At 36.4% G+C, this 21,029-nt stretch overlaps 1 protein-coding gene across 1 annotated transcript in view; it reads right to left on the bottom strand.

The window, feature by feature from the left end:
• The window catches only part of ZBTB10 (zinc finger and BTB domain containing 10), a 29,932-nt gene that overhangs the window by 7,486 nt on the left and 1,417 nt on the right, over positions 1 to 21,029 (bottom strand). The window contains exons 2-3 of the mRNA XM_090283763.1: positions 15,236 to 16,124; positions 1,202 to 1,300 (exon numbers count right to left, since the gene is read on the bottom strand). Coding sequence (XP_090139889.1) covers positions 1,202 to 1,300; positions 15,236 to 16,124 — 988 coding nt within the window. The remainder of the gene's footprint in view (positions 1 to 1,201; positions 1,301 to 15,235; positions 16,125 to 21,029) is intronic.

Here is a 21,029-nt window from a genome sequence, read left to right as displayed (position 1 = left end):
AACATGTTAGACTCTGGACCAGCTGTGTTTGTGTGGATTTGTCTGGTTTTCCCATGTAGCTAGATCTGGGTGAAACATTTTGGCAAGAATACCACGTAGACGATGATGTGTGCCAGCTCATGCATCCTGTCAGAAGGCACATTATTTCAGTTTCTTTTACTGCTAGTACTAAGTTTAATCACTTGGTTATAGTAATGTTCATCAGATATCTTCATTGCAAAGATATCTTTTCCCCTTTGCAATTGGAAGATACTGAGACCACGTGAATATGCCATTACAACACCCTTTCACTCAATCATCATGTAAGCCCACCAACAATGGCTTATCATCCAGTGTTGATCTTGAATTATTTCCTGTGGGTATTACAAGATAGCTGTTTTTATAATTTGATCATTCTTTTATATTTATTAGCTTTCCATTCTTCTGTAAAGAAAGCCTTTTCCCTTTCTAACTGACTCATAATGTACTCATGTAATTCTTTGGAATATTCATGGATTCTCTGTCCATATGTGCAGGCTGCTCCCTGCAAAGTACAGTTGATATAAATACAGTGGTACCTCGGTACTTGTCATTAATTTGTTCCAGAACTTGTGATGAGTGCAGACACCAACGAGTACCGAACGAATTCGACAAGTGATGAAGCACTTTCTCTTGTGGGGCAGCGTCATGACTCATACAAGTTCTAGCAAGTACAGCAAGTCCCAAGTAAGTGCTGAAACATTTTTTCCTCATCAAAATGTGACAAGTGCAGGGTTTGATGAGTTCTGAAGCCAACAAGTATTGAGATATAACTCTTATTATTTAGATAACATTTCTATAGCTGTCAGCAACCATACTGTATAGCACTTTACATCAAAGTGTATTCAAATACATTGATCATTCTGATAATTAGCAAAAAGCTACCACAAAAACTTTTGCTACTTTAGTTTTAAAATGTCCTCCAAAACAAGAAACACCTATCTATTTGTATTTACCAGGCTTCCAGAGTCTATCATAATTATAGACACCACAGATGAAAGTATTTACATAATAATCTTTTCCCCCCCTTTGTATTGAATTTATTGGGGTGACACTGGTTAACAAAAGACTTTCCTTCAAGAAAAAGAAACTGCAGCAGGTCCTTAATAAACATGTACACAAAAAACTTCCCAATCCTCAAATCCTCTTAAATGTACGCTTTTTAAATTCCTGCTGTACCTACCAACATCACCTCCATCTTGACCCAAGCTGGTTTCAGCCAATAAATTTGTATTCACATTCCTATCACAGTCTGGCCCTGAGAGTAGAGCGCCATCCAGATCTGAAAAGGAGACAGAGAATAATGTTATTTACAACCACAACATAGCCATCACCCAAAACACCACTCCCTTTTGGAATTGTTTCTTAGGCAGGTATAGAAAGGCTATCTCCAAGTACTGAATACCTGCTAATGCTACAAGGCACGAAAACGTAAGACATGATTTTCAACCACAAGAATAAGTGCATGCTCAACATTAAGTATAAGTGTACTAGCAAGGAATGAGCTTTAGAGCCAAGATGAAGTGATACTCCAGTCAGGGAACCCTAGTAGAGAACCAGTTCTGGAGGGAATAGTAGGTTTAGGATGTTTAGTTATGAACTTACTGAGTATCACAGACCTAACAAAAAGATTTAATGGTTTTTTGGGAGAGGGGAATAGTGGGTTAAAAGGTAAGCTCTAGATATTGGGTTGGTGAAAAAGTTCATTTGGTTTTTTTCCAGAAGATGACTCAAGTAATGCATAGTTGTCTTTCACCTCATCAAAACACTTTTGTTAGATTGTATCGTGACACCTGTCATATCAGCATTAAAAAAAACTTATCAAAATGGTTGAATTTTAATATTGAGGGAAGAAAATTCGCAACATTTTTGGCATATTACGCTTTATTATTTCAAGAAAGGTAAAAATGCAACTGAAACACCATAAAAAAAGGGGGGGATTTGTGCAGTGTATGGAGAAGGTGCTGTGACTGATGGAACATGTTACAAATGGTTTGCAGAGTTTCTTGGTACTATTGACATTTTGGCCAATTCTTTGCTGTGGGGCTGTCTTATGCATTGGAAGATGTTTAGCAGCACCTCTACCCTCTACCCTCTACCCACTAGAAGCCAATAATGGGAGACAGCTGACATACTCAAAATATCCAAATCAGTTATTGGTGAAAATTTTTAAAAAGTGTCTTTTATTTTATGGAAAAAACTAACAAGCCTTTTTGGCCAACCTAATACTTCCTGGGACCAGCTCTGCCACTTCACAGCAGTGAAGCACGTTGTTTTGCATCTGTGACTGAGAACCACTATACTTACTGGTCCCTAGTACAGTCCCTTAACCAGCAGCTGTGTTATCTGGCCCCATCCCAGACCTACTTAGATAGTTGGGAGGTGGGGCCCAGGAAATCTGTATTTTAATAACCCCTCTAGGTGATTCTGGGCTGTTTTATTATAAAAATGGGGGAAATACCAGGCCAAGAGCTAAGCACTCTTCATGTAATACAACAAACATTCAAAAATTTAACTAATTTTCTTTTTAAGCTTCAAAGTGGAGAAATTTAATACCAAAGGCTATAAATTTGGTGCTTGAGCTGGTGACAAAAATGTTTGATTTGTTAGACTATACATGGTAAATAGATATGGGAGTAAACAGATGAGACCATGAGGAAAATACATGACCAATTTATTGAATAATCTTAGCATTTATTAAGCTACGAAAGGGTATAAAAAGACTTAAGGAGAAGTATTTCTAGTAGTCACTGTGACAGTGCTGTCAGGAATTCAAGATGAAGCCTGAAGTAGACATTATTTTCATTTAATCCAAGAAAACCAAACACTTAGGTGGACTGGTGGAGTAAACAGAAAGAGTAAGAGTGGCCTATGTTGTGAATGGAAGACAGTCATTTACAAGATATAATACAATTTGAGAAATTTGGCCATAAGAGGGAAGAATGACAGAGAAAGAGGTTTTTTTAAAAAATATTTTAAAGGTGAAATTAATAAACATACTTAGATGTTGAAAGGAAGAAGTCACTAAGAAGGGGAGAAGTTAAAGGTATTGAAGAAATACCACAAAAACATATTATCTGGTTTGTAAGATTCCTGGGGAGTCTGTCTGCAAAGACAATCTGTCTAGAGGAAAGTCTGAAGACAGGCACTTAGGGGGACATTTCAGTCTACTGGCTCTTCTTTTCTCTGTCAGGTAGAATGTGAGGTTAACTGCTTAGAGGAAACGAGCTGGAAGTCAGGAGGATGACTGAGAAGTTTATGGACAGCAAATAGAGTCCTTTACCTGTTCCTTCAGAGCAGAGACACTGTTTAGGTTTTATTTTCCTAGTATTTATCAAAATGCGTGACAAATAAAAAGCTTTTCAACAAATGTTAAATGCTGGCTTAAATATTTTGCCCTTTGCAACCTGCACTACTAGTTTAAATAATAGCATTTGAAGAATAATTTCTCAGTTTTCTGGTGTACAATAACAGTAAAACACATCCATAAGCTGCAAGTAATTAACTGCAATTCAGTAGCTTTGTTTTCCTATGAAAAGTTAAAATGTATTTCAATAATTAAAAATAAAACTCAAATCATTATCCAAACAATTTTACTAGGTTTCTCAATATCTTTCTTTAAAAAGTAATTCCAAAGTGTAGTCTGTTCAGAGGGCACTTCTTAAAATTTTCCCAAGTGGGTTTGTAAATACAGGGTATTTCTATTTATGTAACATTCTATAGTGATTTGTTGAAGGCTTTCTTCTGCTGGCTCTTAAAATAGACATTTTCTGTCTCATACCCCATCTCTAAAGTATTAGAATTTAATTTGTGATCTTAATCCTACATGGACACCAAGTACAGACCACTTCACCTTAAAAGCTTAATAGATGGCAAATGTATTCTTCTTGTGTATAGTATTTCCTCTCAAAACAAAATCATACCCATGTTATAGATACTGTATCTCTTTTAAGATGTAGCAACTACTTAGTTCTTGATATCAACAACAAACCTCAAAACAGGTGAGCTCTTCCAGGCTAATAATAAGCTTTCATATAGAGCATGCTTAACTCAGGAACCAGTATATCACATCACTGCTGTCCCTTAATTGAAACCAGCTACACCGCCTAGCAATTCATTTTTCACCAGTTTTGTTGATATGAGTGGGAGAGAAGCTGGGCAACCACCACTCACTTGATACAGGACTGAATTTGCTTCCCAGGGAAGCAAAAGCAGTAACTCTTGCTCATCATTTTTTTTCTCTAAAATTATAGATTAAAAAATGACTCTTAAACATACTTGTTTTAAATATTCATAACTTTGCTATGAAAGTCTTTCACGACCTAAACTTAGCAAGAAGGGCTAAGATATCTCTACAGATGACAGACCTTTTTGAAGAACTATTAAAATATTAGTTTCACAAGATAACAGCTTTCTGAATGGTAACAGGTGTTGTATGTGCTATGTAACACATCATTCAAATCATCAGAGCTAAATGATAAGCCATGTATAATTTCTTCTATTTTCAAAAATGTCTTTCTCTCATGAGCAGGTAATAGCAGATTATCTCCCCAAAAGTAGACAAAAAAAAACTAGATTTTATGTATCAAGCAGTAAGTCCTTTTGCATACGCTCTCGTTCAAACTTTACATGTTTATGTAATAATAGTAAGAACATTCTTATCCTCAACTGTATGAGGAAACTAAGGTAAGCTAGAGGCAGAGTGCTGCACTGCTTACTAACTGTATTACACTGCCTCCTGATAATGTATTATGAGCACGAATAGTGTGGCCTGGCACACAGCAAGCAATTAAAAAAACAAGGGGTGGGGGTGGTGGTGGTTCAATTTGCAATGCTGGAAATGGAAGTGCAAAAGTATTTCCATCTTAAACTTAATTTCCCAGTGATACTTGATATACTTTTCTGCTAAAGGGCAAAAATAAACCTTACCTATACTCTGCTGAACCAGCATTCAGTTTATTAACCTTCTCTTTAATAAACCCATTTCAGAATCTTAAGTGGACCTTATATTTGAGCTATCATTGTTCTTTACAGTAATAATTTTTATCTATCTTTAAAGCAACCTCCTCCTTAGAATTCATTTAAAATAATTCTGATTAATCATGTATTGCATTTTTAAAACATGACCTCTTGTTCATGGGTTTAAAAAAATATATGATTAACAAGAAGTGGAAGAGAATGTTTTTATAAACAGGTATAGCTTATTTTCTCTTCCTTCATTACAATCAAGCTTTTCCCCCATTCAGTTTGCAATGTATTATATAAAGCACCTTGAGATGCAAAAAACAGTAGTTTCCCTTCAGCCAGAAGCTTGTTGACTTGAAGTGACTACCCTGTCTTAAATTAGGTTCCACTGTTCCTTTGCAATACTCAAATAAAGCTGTTATTGCTGCCATGACTAGGCCCTTAACAGAGCTCCCCAGGTCATTCCCCACTCTATGAATAACACCCTGTAAATGTTTTTTGTGTTAAAGGCAAACATAAATAGATCGAATCTCTAGTTAAAACCTCTCATTGTCTCAGAGTCTGTAAAATAAAATTCACAATTTATTAGCATTTCAAACAGAATCACATTTGGCCCTAACCTATTCACCCAACCTCACCTCCCTGCAACAACCCCCTTCTATTCTTTTAACTACTATTCCAACTTCTTGATATGTTGCAGCAGTGAATGTCCTCTTCCTTCTCCTCGCCAACTCCAACACATACAAGAGCCAATCCTATTGTTGCTTCTCCAGGAAGCTTTCCCCAACTCGTCTGAACAGCTGCACCTCTGCCCCATCTCTTACTGGACACTTATCACACTACCCTCGGTACCATAGCCATTCCATTGTGAACAAGTGCTCAGTGTTACATCAAAAATTATCTGGCAAGTTGCTTAGTTTCTTGGGGTTTTAAATTAAAAAATGTATTACCAAATTTTTTCTTATATTATGATGTGGAGAACTACTTTGTAGTCCCGGAAATGTAATATTTGGTTATAACATAACTTTCCTGGAGAGTAAAGCTTTGAAAATTTGAAACTATGTGGTCAACCCAGAATACTAAAGCTATGTCAGAAATGAAATGTTCAGTATTATTAAAAACTTAGGATTTGACATTTTAGAAGTTTAGATAACTTAATACCCTTTGCAGGTAGAAATCACAAAAATGCTTTTCTAACTGATCCACACAAAGCTGATTCAGCATCCAGCCTTAGTCTGGACACAGTCTATTTCCTTAGAGGTTCTAATTTACAGGTTAGTACAGCTCTCACTCTAGGGTCAAAGAAATACAGCAGACAGAAGGAAAGGAACACAAGGCACAGGAAAAGTAAAAAAGGGGGACAAAGATGGCAGAGTAGTCTTACTAGCATTCTTTTAAGATTAAACATTTAAGATTTTTAGGTATTAGTATATTTTATACCCCATTAACTGATGACCATTTACTTTTTAAGAAGAGCATCAGACCTTCAAACTACCATTTAAAACCTGATTATAACAGTTTCTAAAGAAAAATGACTTTAACATTATCCCTAGTAGCTCATCCTTTATAATATATTCAACCAAAAGGATACTGGAAAGGTAGGGAAGAACATCTGGAATCCTTAAAGAGTAAGAAAACTAACTCAAGATCCAGTTCTATAATCTGGTTTCTGAAATGCTTAGGGTAAGACACAGAATGCAAAAATTTCTGATTTTAGAAAAGTAACTAGAACACTCCAGGTGGAGTCTACAGTAGCATGCATCTTGTAATCAAAACAGTATTTCTACAACAACACAGATAGTTATTTATATTCTTTACTTATTTCCTTAAATGTGACTAAGTATCAAGTTTTGTTACCAAAATGATTAAGAAAAAGCTTTCGGTAGTTTTTACAGCTTTCAAAATTTCAGAATTATGACCTTTTTCTTCCTTCCTTTCCATTAGAGACACGTGGGATACACTCAAGAGCTAGTTAAGTGGCAAAACTGAGTCCAAAGCCCAAGATCCATGGTTTCTGAATATACTTTAAATAGTTCATACAGTAAACATATGTCACATGGTCAAAATATTATGTCTCAAATCAGATGGAAGTTTTTCAAAACTGTAAAAATATTTAATAATTTAAAAAAACATCATTTAGAAAGCATATGAAAGCAATACCAACTATCACCCAAAACACAGCAGAGCACAAGTGCTAGTTAGCAGATACTAATTTAGAAGTTTATTGTAATTAGAATAATTCATTTCAAACATGTGCTGCATTAGGATATCTTAAAGATATTGAGTCAGCATTCTTTTCTCAAAACTGTTTACTAAATACTCAAACCATATGCTTTTAGCCAAAAGGCAATTATAAAAATTGAAAATGTAAAGCGTAAACCTGATTCAACTCTACTTGTAAGGGTTAATACAAATTTACAAACACTGTGCAGCTGTTTTCCCATGAGAAGTACGAATGAAATGAACTGTAGATTAACTCTATATTCCTTGATCAAGTAAAACCACCTTGCATCTGAGTATTTGTAAGGAATTAAGAAAAATTCAATCATTATTATTGAATTCAATCATTAGTATCGAATTATAACAGCTTTTATTAAAGATAAAAACAATTATATAATCTACTGCTGCATTTATTAGAAAATGCTTTTGAGGAAACTGTCCATTATACTAGTTGGTGTCAACTCTACAAAACCACACTGGATAAATTTCTTTCAGAAATCAGTGGCAGAAAAGACTCATCCTGCAGAACTGCTGCTTCCCCTTTTTGAAAGAAGCTGTTTCAACTTTTTGACATTTTAGAAAAGGTAAAATATAGAGACATCAAAGGACCAGTAGTTGTCCAGTGTTAGAGGACAGGGAGGGATAAACAGATGGAATATGAGACTTTCAGGGTAGTGAAACTATTCTTTCTGATACTGTAATAGTAGAAACATGATGTTAGGCATTTGTCAAAACCCACAGACCTCTACAACACAGTAACCCTTAATGTAAACTGTCAACAATATGTTAATAATAATTCATCAATATTTGTTTATTAAATGTACAACTGGGTGCAGGGGTAGGAAGGCACATATCTGCTCAATTTTTCTGTAAATTTAAAACTACTCTCAAAAAAGTCTATTAATTAAAAAAAGAAAAGAAAAGAAAAGCTGCCTTAACAGGGACAACACCGTATCTTATTGAGCTTCACAGGCATTGTGTTTTTTACAAACTGAAGGCAGGGCCCTTCACCAGCAAAAAATTACAACTTGCTCTTTTGAGGTGCTCTGGAACCCAACCCATAGTATCTCTGAAATGTGCCTGTATTTTAGAGCCAATTAAAAGCTTAATTTGGGCAACCATACTAACACACCCTTGACTAGCACACTGAACTTAAATTTTATTTAATTTTGCTAATTTGTTTCTTTTGAGTCATTTCACAATCTTTTTTCAAAATGAGATATGTATGAATGCATAAATAAAATGTACATATACATGCAAACTATTATTTACAAAGGGTGCAACCTGCTAGCGTGACTAGTATGGAGTCTAGAATCAGAAAAACATGTTCCACGAACTCAGAGCATCAAAAGACCAAAAATGGGATTCATATCAAATTTGTGCTCATTAAAATTAACAGTATATGAATAACTTTGGGGAAAAAAATAGGTATACATTATTTCTATAATTTAAGTTTTTACATTTTTATCTACTTTATTTGCCTGAAATTTGTTTTCTGGTTGTAAATCAGCAAAACAATGATTTAAAATTTTTACATTATCAGAGCAACTAACATCTTTTTTTCCTATTTTATTACCCAGGATTTAGTTTTTCCTGTTGGTTTTAATTCTCCTAGAAACCCCAATAAAACAGTAAAAAGAAAAGTTTATAACCTTTCCTGAGTTATACTTTCAAGTATCCCAAATGAGTCAAAGCAAATTTCAGTAGTGAATCAAATAACAGATATGCTAGTTTAAGATTTAAAAAACAAAACAAAACCCCTGATTTTGGGGTATATTTTCTTAACTCAATATCTTGCATTTCTTTAAGGTATCCAAACACCAGCTTCAATATTATGTGGCAAAAAGACATTATTTAGCACTGTGGTTTACAAACTGTAGACTTAAGAATCTGGGGACATCACATTTCCTACAAGGGATCCAGATATCTAAATGTGCCAAGCACTGCTTAGAGAATAAATGAAGAATTCACAACTCTCCAGACTTCTAGGTATAGAAATTTAAATTTGTTTAAAAGCATATATTTCACTGAAAATGTTCACTATTTTCTCAGTAAATTGAAACTGAAGTATATAATCAATGATGTGGGGTTCATAAAAATGTTTAAAGTTTTAAAAGGGACTAATTTTTTAAAAGACTGAGTCTACTAATTTATTAATGGCAAGATTTTAATGTGAGACAAGTTCCAAACAAAACATGAAACCTGCCCCTATTATGTACTAGTTAAATGACCATGAGAAAGGCCTTACTTAACCTTGGTAAACACAGACCCACTGTGTTTGATACTGGTCAGAACTTGCCTATAGAGTTGTAGTCAATTCTGTCCACTACAATTTCCAGGTGAAACAAGCCATGTCATGTCTATGACTGAAAAATCCACAAGGTTGGAGATAGAGCACTTAGCCTAGAAGACTTCAGGTCAATTTTTTAAATGCCTAATATCTGAAGGGTTATCAGGTAGTTTATAGAGATTTAGAGGTTAGGTTCAGATTACATTACCCAAAATGGCAGAAGTAGAAGTTAAAAACAAAGTAAATTTTGGCTCAATATAAAATAACTTCCTCATAATCATAGTCTCCTTTACTGGAATAGCTGCTTTAAAAAGTATTCTTTCTTAGTTTTCCAACAGAAGGTCAAGCTGAAGCTATACAACCATTATATCTAGAATTTGGTGGAAAGTACACTGCACTGGAAAACTGATTTTAAAAAACCTCAATAGTCCCCCAATTTTAAAGTGGATTAAAATGACCCTGATAGTAGCTGTGCTTTTATGTTTGTCATTTAATTTTCCTAATAATATTATTAGGTGCCATATTTTAAAGATGAGAAAACTGAGGGCAAATTAACTTAATTTGATCATGGCCACATAGTAGGGTAAGGAGAAGAGTGCATTTTCAAATCCTGAATCTATTTGGGCTATTTCTATTAGTGGATCTCATCCTTGGCTCACAGTATGATCACTTGTATAGCTTATAAAAATCCCACCATCCATGCCACATCCCAGACCAATTAAATTGAATCTCTAATGGAGGGACCCAGGAGAGTTCCCCAGTGATGCCAACATACAGGCATGATTAACATCCACTGCACTATACCAAGGGTTACCAATAAAGCTTTACTGGAACGCACCCATGTTCATCTGTTTATACACTGTATATGACTGTTTTCATGCTACAGCGGCAGAGTTAAGTAACTGACCTTATGACCACCCCAAAGCCAAAAATATTTACTACTGTTTGGTCCTTTACAGTAAAAATTTGCCACCCCTGGGACTCGGTATCAATTATTTCCTAACTATAACACTCTTTTTTTAAAAGAACTTATTTTTAGAGAGAGGAGAAGGGAGGGAGAAAGAGAGGGAGAGAAACATGAATATGTGGTTGCCTTTCACACGCCCCCAACTGGGGACCTGGTCTGCAACCCAGGCATGTGCCCTGACTGGAAATCAAACCAGCAACTCTTTGGCTCGCAAGCCAGCATTCAATCCACTGAGTCACATCAGCCAGGGCAAGACCCATTTTCTACCACTAAATGAACGTGGATTTAGAGGCACAAAAGTTAAATAAAAACAAAAAACAGCTGGAATGCAGCACACATCGCTGATACAAACTTGTGAATTAAGCAATGTTCAGATACAAAAGTGATACCAACAACATAATACAACATAATAGAATTATCTTTCATAAGACAGTTAAGAAATAAATTAGAAGCATATTTGGCTACCAAAAATTAATACAACCTTAGCTAAAGATGCTTGCTAAGATAATCGCTAGACATGTTATTTTGTTTGAAGTACGCATCTGAGTCAATATTAGTGCTTTCCTTTTCTTGGATTACTCCAATTATATGTAAAATTAATTTTAAGAAGGGGGCTAGCTCTTGATTAGTTTTGCCAATCAGCTACTCCCCAGAAAATCTGCTTATTCCTTAAATTGTGTTTGTACATTTATGTATTTAAAAAACACTAGTTGACCTGGCTGGTGTGGCTCAGTGAATTGAGTGCTGGCTTGCAAACTGAAAAGTCGCCAGTTCAATTCCTAGTCGTGGCACATGCCTGGGTTGCGGGCCAGGTCCCTAGCTGGGGGCGTGTGAGAGGCAACTTATCGATGTATCTCGTGCATGTCGAGGTTTCTCTCCCTTTCATCCTCCCTTCCCCTCTCTCTGCAAATAAACAAATGAAATCTTTAAAAAAATACTAGTGTTCCCATCATACTATAACATATAGAATGCATGCCACAGAAAAACAATGTATCTACATTTGCAGAATTGCTTCAAGGTCTTCTATATTAAAAAATTAGGCCAAAATAAAATGCTGCTACTTTAAAGAAACTGCCTCTGAGGTTTTTATAGTTAAAGACCTCTTGATAAGTATGATAGAAAAGAGCAGCAAACAGTGTCATTATACATGCATTTCGATTTTAAAATAAGTAAAATTTCTACTGATGAAAACCAAACCCAAACCTAAAAAACCAGAGGAGCCATTTTTAGGATTACTATGACATTTTGCTCTTTTCCCAAAGGGAAAGGAAATAAAAACAGTAATTCTTTTTAACAGAATGTACTCCATCCCCAGATGATCGCCATCATGGAAACTAGATACTGAAAGATAGAGCTTTAGGAAAAAGCAAGCATTAAAAATCATATACGCCAGTGGCAGACAAATCCAGGGTCTGCACAGAAAACCTCAAACCCACTGGGCTATTTCTTCAAATAAAAGTAAGTTGGACACAGGCAGTTAAATTATGTTAAAGAAGTTTCAATTTATTTACACTCAATAACAATGCCCCCTCACCCCATTTTTTAAAAAACCCACACAACAAATGTGATATGCTAAGATTCTTGTATATACTCTTTTGGGGATATATTAAAGTCTCAAGAGGCCTCACTTAAATAATAAAAATGAGGTGAGACTTCAGGCCAAGGAGACGTAGGTAGACATGCTGCATCTCCCTCCACAACTAAGAAGGAATACAACTACCTCAAAACTAAAAACAACCAGAACCACCAGAAAATCAAACTGCGTGGAAGTCCAACAAACAAAGATATAAAGAAGAAATACTCATCCAGGAGGGGCGGAGCCATGGTGGAGAGGAGGCGTTGTGGGGGCAGTGGCAATAGTGGCTATGGCCAGCCTTACCGAAGGCTGGCGGAAAGCAGAGTCACACATTAGAAGTCAGGAGGGACCCCTAGGAAGCCATCCCAACTCCAGACCAGACCTCACAGCTCACAGTTCCAGCACCAGTGCCAGGGAAAATAAAGCCTCATTGCTTCTAACTGTGAAAACCAGTGGGGGGTTGGGGTAGTGGAAGAAACTGCCAGTCTCTCAGCAGAGTCCACTTCTTTAGAGGCCCCATTGGTCCTAGAACATGCGCAGACCCACCCACTCTGGGAACCACAACCAGGGCAAGAGCTAAAGGGGTACCAGTCCCATACAGGAAAAAGGAGAAGTGCCTGGAAAAGAGGCCAGTGCTGAGCAAGCAGCATTGTTCCCACTCATACCCATCCCCCACATACAGCACCACTGAGAACTGGGTCACCCCACACTAAGCTCCACCCCTTACAATGTCACAGGTTGACAGCTCTACCTAAGACACAGCAAACACAGGAGGCTGTCAAGTTGAGGAGACAGAGAAGTATGGCCCAAATGAGAGACCAAATCAAGGTTCCAGTGGGAAAACTGAGTGACAAGCAGATAGCCAACCTGATGAAAAGCTCAAAACATTGGTGATAACGATGCTCACAAACTTGACAGACATGATTGAGTGTGGCAAATACATAAAGGAAGAAGTGAAAGCTACACTAAGTGAAATGAAGAAAAATCCACAAGAAACCAATGGTGAAGGGAAGGAAGAAATAAACAGTCAACCAGTACAGAATGAAGAAACAAGAATTGAAAAAAATGAGGAGAGGCTTAAGGACCTCTGGGACAACTTTAAACATACCAACATCTGAATCATAGGGGTGCCAGAAGGAGAAGAGGAAGAGCAAGAAATTGAAAGCTTATGTGAAAGAATAATGAAGGAAAACTTCCCAAATTTGGTGAAGGAAATAGACATACAAGTCAGGAAGCACAGAGTCCCAAACAAGCTAGACCCAAAGAGGACCACACCAAGACACATCGTAATTAAAATGCCAAAGGTGAAAGATAAAGAGATAATCTTAAAAGCAGCAAGAGAAAAGAAGACAGTTACCTACAAAGGGGTGCCTATAAGACTATCAACTGATTTCTCAAAAGAAATTTTCCAGGCAAGAAGGGACTGGCAAGAAGTATTCAATGTGATGAAAAGCAAGGACTTAGAACCAAGATTACTCTATCCAGCAAAGCTATCATTTAGAATGGAAGGGCACATAAAAGTGCTTCCCAGAGAAGGTAAAGCTAAAGGAGTTCATCATCAGCAAGCCCTTATTATATGAATTGTTAAAGGGACCTATTTAAGAAAAAGATCAAAACTATGAACATTAAAATGACAACAAACTCACAACTATCAACGACACAACGTAAAAAATAAAAATAAAAACAAAGCAAACAACCAGAATAGGAACAGAATCATAGGCATGAGGATCATATGGAAGGTTACCAGCTGGGAGGGGGAAGGCGGAGGAATGAGGAAAAGGTGCAGAGATTAAGAAGTATAATTGGTAGGTACAAAATAAGGGGAAGTTAAGAATATTATAGGAAAGAGTGAAGCCAAAAAACTTTTGTATACCCTCCATGGCCATGAACTAAGCAGAGTGGAATTGCTGGAGGGAAGAGGGGAACTGGGTGGAGGGGAGCAAAGGGAAAAGAAACTGGGACAACTGTAACAGCATAATCAATAAAATATACTAAAAAAAAATAAAAATAAAAATGAGGTGAGATGGGACAAACTTAAAATATTGCAGCTTCTGTAAAATTTGTGAGAATAGTAGCTCTAAACTCATTAGAATAATGCCAGTACCATCTTCAAAATTCTATAAACACTTGCAAATGCTTAATTTACCCCCTAAAATTGAAGAGTAAAGGATGTAAACTAGGTCTCAAAAATGTTGAAATGACAAACTACATATTACAACTAAGGAGTTTATCTTTCGCAGCACTAGGTGCAAAAATTGTGAGCACACACCTCCTCCTGAAAGCACCCAGAGGTGACCTCTGAAAATGGTTGGCTCTTCACTTGATCCAGAAAACCCAACAAAATTATGCAAATCAACAGGTTCAAATCTTATGTTCACTTTAAGGACACTTGTGAAACTGCCTGGGCTATCATGGGTATGAATATTCAAAAAGCCACCAAGCATCTGAAGGTATCACTTTACAGAAGCCATACTTGCAAAGGTGGAGTTGATAGGTGTGCCCAGGCCAAACAGTGGGGCTGGACGTAGGGTAGGTGGCCGAAAAAGGGCTAAATTTTTGCTGCACATGCCAAAAAATGTAGTGCAATGCTGAACTTGAAGGTTTAGGTGTAGATTCTCTGGTCACTGAACACATCCAGGTGAACAAAACTCCAAAGATGCAGCGCAGAACTTACAGAGCTCACGAGCAGATAAAACCACACATGAGCTCTCCCTGCCACAATGAGATGAGCCTTACTGCAAAGAGCAGACTGTTGTAAACCAGAAGAAGTTGTACAGAAGAAAAAGATATCCAGGAGAAACTGAAGAAGCAAAACCTTATGGCCCAAGTTGATTCAGCATAAAATAAATACTAAGTATTTTTTAAAAAGTGAGCAGAGTTCAATATCAGGAAAGTCAAAGAATTATTAAACATTAAGTGGAGCCCACATGCCATACAACACTACAGGCAAATGCCCGATTATTAATACAGCCTTTGAGAAACCCACATATACATGCCTAGAGAAAAAAACAAACAAAAAACCAGGATACCAAAATTTTGTGCTTGAATTATTTTTCCTCTTATTCTGTTTTGAGTATTCAAATTTAGTACTAAGTATATTATTTTTGTAATAAAAAAAAACCTTTAAACGTATACTTCAACATTATATCCAACCAGAATTAGAATGAAATTGAAATACCTTTACATGTACAGCATTTACCTGGTTCTTCCTTAATGAATGACAAATCTTCTTCTGGATAGGCAACAGGTGGCTGCAGCACTGAGCAATCTTCTACATTTGTTTCATTATTAGGTGGAATATTATAAATAAATCTCTTTGTAGTTTGATTTTTCCTTCTTGTTTTGCCAGTTTCTTGAATTCCCTGGGAGCCCATATTATTCCAAATAAACACTTTTGTTTGACCTTGGGCTACATTATCAGGCAATTCAGGTGAACCATCCTGGACCCAACTACTGTCATTCATTTGGTAGTTTTCCATTTGGCCCTCGTCGACATTACAACTATCATTTTCAATTTTTACATTACTTGCCAAATTGGTCAGATTCCGTGTTGCCCAAAAACTGGCAATTTTTTGATCCCGTGATGAAGACAGACCATCTCTATTAACTGGTTTTCTATTATTATAGTCCACAACTACAGACTCTGGGGCTTCCGATTTAATGCTTATATTTAAGGCATCTTTAATGAAATTTCGGCAAGTTTGAACAACTTCGCTCATTTGAAGATAGCTGGCCACAGTCATCACTTCAATGGCATTTTGGCTTGTGAGCACCAGGTTACCAGAGTACAAGAAGTCCAAGATGACTGAAAAACCTTGAACTGCAGCAATATCTAAATGGGTAGTATTGTTTTGGTTAGGGCTTTCTTTGTTTGAAAAGCAATACAAAGTCTTAAAGAAACGGCTGCCTGCAACCAGGATGTTCTTATGAGCTTTAAAGATTTTTCCGCTCACCACAATGCTGACATCACAAAGAATACCTTTTTTTCTCTGTTCATTTAGTTGTCGAAGAAGCTGATAACAATAAGAGTTCTCATTTGGCCTACTATTAAAGTCACAGTATCCCTCTTCTGAAGGTATTTCTGATTCCTGTAAGTAAATGGAAAACATTAGTATTAAAATTTTAAAGACTCCAAACCAAGAAAAATAAGTATTATCATGACTGTAACTTTTTAAAAAGCACTAATCAAATACAATTATCCTTCAGTATCCACAGGGTTGGGTTCCAGGACTCCCACGGATACCAAAATCCACAGGTGCTCAAGTCCCTCATGTAAAATGGGTAGTACTTGTATACGTCTTACACACATCCTTGCACACCCTTCTGTACTTTAAGTCATCTCTAGATCACTTATAATACTTAATATAATGTAATAAATGCTGTGTAAATAGTTTTTAGACTGTGTTGTTTAGGGAATAATGACAAGAAAAAAGTCCATACATCTTCAGTACAGACGCAACCATAGTAAGCCTAACCACCTAGTGTATGTCAGCAACAATGTAATGGGTTTTTTTGAACATTTTTGACCCACAGCTGGTTGAACTGGTAGATGCAGAACCTGCAGATACAGAGGGCCAACTGTATACTAATGTTAATAATCATTATGAAGACTTCACAATCCAAATACTGAGAGAAAAGAGCTAATAGCTTGGTGTAAAGTCATTCCTATTATTTAAAACAAAAAACAAAACAAAAAAACACCTGAATCAGGACCAGCAGGATTTTATTTACAGAACTATAAAATAAGGACATAAATTAAGATTTAAAATTTAGAAAACTTTGGCAGCACATGATCAAGTGCCTGTGGAAGCAGTGCATTAGCATTTATAAGAACTGCTCCAAGTTTACACATTAAGCAGTTCAATACTTTAAGAAGGAGGTGGCTATGTCTAATTGTAGCGGTCATTTTAAGCTTTTTTCACAGTGTTCTGAATTTCCTGGGCTAGTCCTAGGTTCTGAAATTCTCTGCCATTATCAGACCAAGTGTCCTAATTTTTAAAAATAACTTAGGAAAAAATCTATTCACCAAAACATTTGCCCATTCTATTTTAACACAAACTACACAAATCAAAACTATTCAACGTCTGTTTTTTCTCATTACTATTGTATAAGAATAGTAATGTTCCCTGCTTCTACAAGCAACACTAGCAATTTCTTTTTCACTGCTGATGAGAGCAGAGCTGTGTTTTGGAATCACCTATTAAGTATGCCCTTCGCAATGAAGTCTTTACAAGTCAAAACTGTGTGTACTCTCCACGGAGAGTATTACTTGAGGATTTGGGTGAAACAGAGCTAAAGTAAATGGCCAATATGATTTGTTGAACCAAATAAGAAATTCTTAGTAATAAAGAAAAAAGTTATCACTTATGGGCAACACTCTTAAGGTACTGAAGAATATGACAAGAGGGTTATGAGAGCAGACAGGAGGCATATCTAATCCATTTTTAGACATTGGGAAGATGCTTTTTGGAGGGAAGATTTGAGCAGAGCCTTAAAGGATGCAAGAGTAAGATGGAAGGATGCACATTCTAAGCGAATGAGAGGTTGAGAAAAAAAACAAAATGGTCTACAGTATCCTGACAATTCCAGATTTATTAAAGAACTTCATGGTAATTCAAAAAGCCCAAGATATGCAAATGTGCACTTATCAACATTTTGAGGTAAGTGTCTATAGCTTTCATCAGATTATCAAAGGAGATTGGAATCCCCAACAAGATTAAGAACATTGCTATAGGTGCCTTATAGAGCTTTAGAAGCAGAGTGATCTGATTGCTTTAGTTGCTGACCTCAACATATTCCAATTAGTAATTTAAATCAGACCACTGATCTGAAGTCAGTATTCTCTTTCTAGAAAGGTCAAATAAATTTATAACAATAATACATCTGAGTACATGTTTCAAGGTTAGTAAACTGGAAAGTTGACAGAATGTGAGATTTAGGCCATGAAAAAAGAAAGTGATCTGAACCAAGATACAGTGGTAATCACTGTTATTAAAGCAATTTTAAAATTCTCTAGGCCCAATGGTCAAAACCGGTATGAGCTAATTTTTGAACTTGATTCTATGAAGATAGTTAGTTGTTACTCAAAATAAAAACGATATGCTATCCCTTACTTCAGTGGTCCCCAACCTTTTTGGCACAGGTGCCGGTTTCATGGAGACAATTTTTCCACAGCTGGAGGTGGGGGCGTGGGCAAGAGATGGTTTCAGGATGATTCTAGTGCATTATACTCAAGCTCACCTCCTCCTTTGCAGCCCGATTCCTAACAGGCCCCGGACCTGTACCAGTACTTGGCCCGGAGGTTGGGGACCCCGGCCTTACATCTTAATACTCACACATCCTTATACCTTATATCCTATATTCTACATATACTGTACATCCTTATAAAGAATACAGGGATTTCTTTCAAAGAGAAGGCTCAGAACAGATTCTGAAAGCGTACTTGTAGACTCTTCCATAAGGAGTCCTTAAAAACCTACACCCAATTAACGAAAGAATATCAAACTTTTTAAGAGGATGCTATAATAATTTGGTCAACACCATGGAATTAATGAGAGAGAACATTTCTTACAGAAAAATAAGAAAGAAAAGTAACCGTTAGCCTTAGTAACATACTAAGATTTGGCCAAACTCCTCTCAAAAAACAGGCCTCCTTAAAACTTTAAAAAAAAAAAGTGTATGTGTTTAATAAAGGGGGTGAACTACTCCAGGCTCAAACTGAATTCTTGCCCGAAGAACTCCAGAACTCTCATTTCGATGTTTTTAAGACAGGAGAAAGTTAATGCAAGGAATTTTTTATGAAGCTGAGAAAAATTGCATGCATGATGATAAAAGTCTCAAAATGTTCAAAGAACTGGATGACCAAAATCTCTGAATGTATGAAAAAGGGAGCTGGTTTGCTCTCGAATCAGAGTGATTCCATGAGATAAAGTGGTTTCCAAATTGATCACAATTGGTAATACTGACACATGATACCAGGCCACAAAAAAAGCATCTTGTTATACTTATTTGCAAATAAAGTAAGAGTGATGAAAAAATAATAGTTATCATTGACTAGGTGACTATATGCTGTCATATATACTTTGCATACATGAGGAAACTAGAAGTTTTGCTTGCCAAGAAAGAGGATTAGGACTCTGGTCCCTTTAACCTTAAACCCAAAACTGCTCTTACAGACTGGGTTATACTGCCTCCTACAGGTATCACAGACTGCAGAACAATGGAAAAAAATGAACTCTTCCCCAGAGGAGGATGTCAGTTCTTGAACCTGTCACTCACATTAACAAAGAGAAATGTAGGTGGTACCTGCAAGGCACAAACTATAGCAAAGTAACACACCAAACCAAGGCTAGCTGGAATTAAAATAGAGAAATTATTAGGATCAATTCAAAGTGGAAACATCCAAAAGTCAAGGGAACCAATATATAGCCTCAAACTAAACTGTATTCCTCAGTCTAATGAAAGAACATCCCAAAAGAAAGAAGATGGGCTGCAGATTAGGTCTATAGAAAGGGAGCAAAGGGGATGATGGGAGAAGAGAAGAGTTTAATAATGGTTTTACCTAGCAAGGAATGAATTACCAGATCCAGATACATGCATGTGGGAAGGATACATGCACCATACCAAGTCTGTCATAAGGTGATCCAACGAATTTAATTCCCCTTCTTCTGATTTCAGATTCAGTAAGTAGCTAATTATAATTTGCATTCCCATTCAGCTTTGCCTATAAGGAGACTATGCTGATAAAAGGAATAACTGGTCCACTGTATATTAAGAAAATTCGTTCCAGTTATCTTTTTAAAATTTTCTAAATAACCAACCTACCACCTACCATTATTTAGAAAAGTCCACTTTTCATTTACACAAGTCCCCCACCTCCATCACTTTACTTATTAACTTCAGAAATACATTACTTAACCCTTTAATGCCTCAGACTCCTCTTCTGTAAAATGAGAGCAAAGTAACTATTTTGCAGTTAAGGTAAATGGGTGTTTGCATACGTTTAGACAAGGAAATATTAGTTCCATTTCACTCCATTGCCCAAGCTCACAAAGCTAGTAACTGCAGAAAGCTGAGATCTGAACCCAGATTTACTGCAAAACCCATCCTTTACCCATTACAACATTCCTTAGAAGCTCTAGTCTCAGTCATCAAGAAGGGCTTTAAGACTCAGGACAATTTACTGAACCTTTCTGGGCCTTCTGTCTTTAAGTAACCTTCCTTCTTGGGCTTAGGCAGCTAAAATTTGTGCAAAACCTATTGCCATTGTCCACTAGGAAAAATAAACCTATGCTTTTAAGTTCAAGCCTTAACTTCTGAGAAGCTTCTGGGCTACTGGGTTATTAGAGACTGCCTAATTAACTCCAGTATAAGTGTTCTAAACAGCAAGATCACTCCAATAAACAGAGGGACTAATACCTGCAAGTCGACTTTCTAAACCAATGACTGGCTACTAGTACAAAAGAATGAATTTCACCAGCTACCAAAGGTGGTCTCAAAGTCTTAAAGGAGAACTGATCAACAGCTTGGCTTGAAAATGGTAAAAACTACTATCTCCAGAATGGTAATATTAAAACAAGAACGAAAGACTAAAGTGCAGCTTACTTGTTTTTTAAGTAAGAGCTTGATTTCAGGGAGTTTGGTAAATATATTCTCTACCAGTCCAAATCAACTTTTGAAAAGGATGGATCATATAAAATCTCAATACAGAAATCTGGATAGAAGGAAGTATAAGTAAAAACTACAATAATTTACCAAAAACAAAGTTCACTAAGAAGTTCAATGGTGGTGACTTTAGTAAAATTACAAGAAAAAGGAGCGTTAAGCAAATAGCTTCCACTACATTTACATCCTGCTCTTTTATTTCAAATTATTCTGACTTGATATAAAGGATATTATCGGCTGGATGTTTTTCTAAAAGGGGTGGCGTCAAATGTTAAGGAAATTGTTTAATTCATTCTTCAAAAAGTTGCCAGATTTGACTTCCACCAGCA

Source organism: Furipterus horrens, unplaced genomic scaffold (assembly GCF_987537825.1).
Source record: "Furipterus horrens unplaced genomic scaffold, mFurHor1.1.pri manual_scaffold_7, whole genome shotgun sequence".
Lineage (NCBI taxonomy): Eukaryota > Metazoa > Chordata > Mammalia > Chiroptera > Furipteridae > Furipterus > Furipterus horrens.
This window is presented reverse-complemented; position numbering and strand designations above follow the sequence as displayed.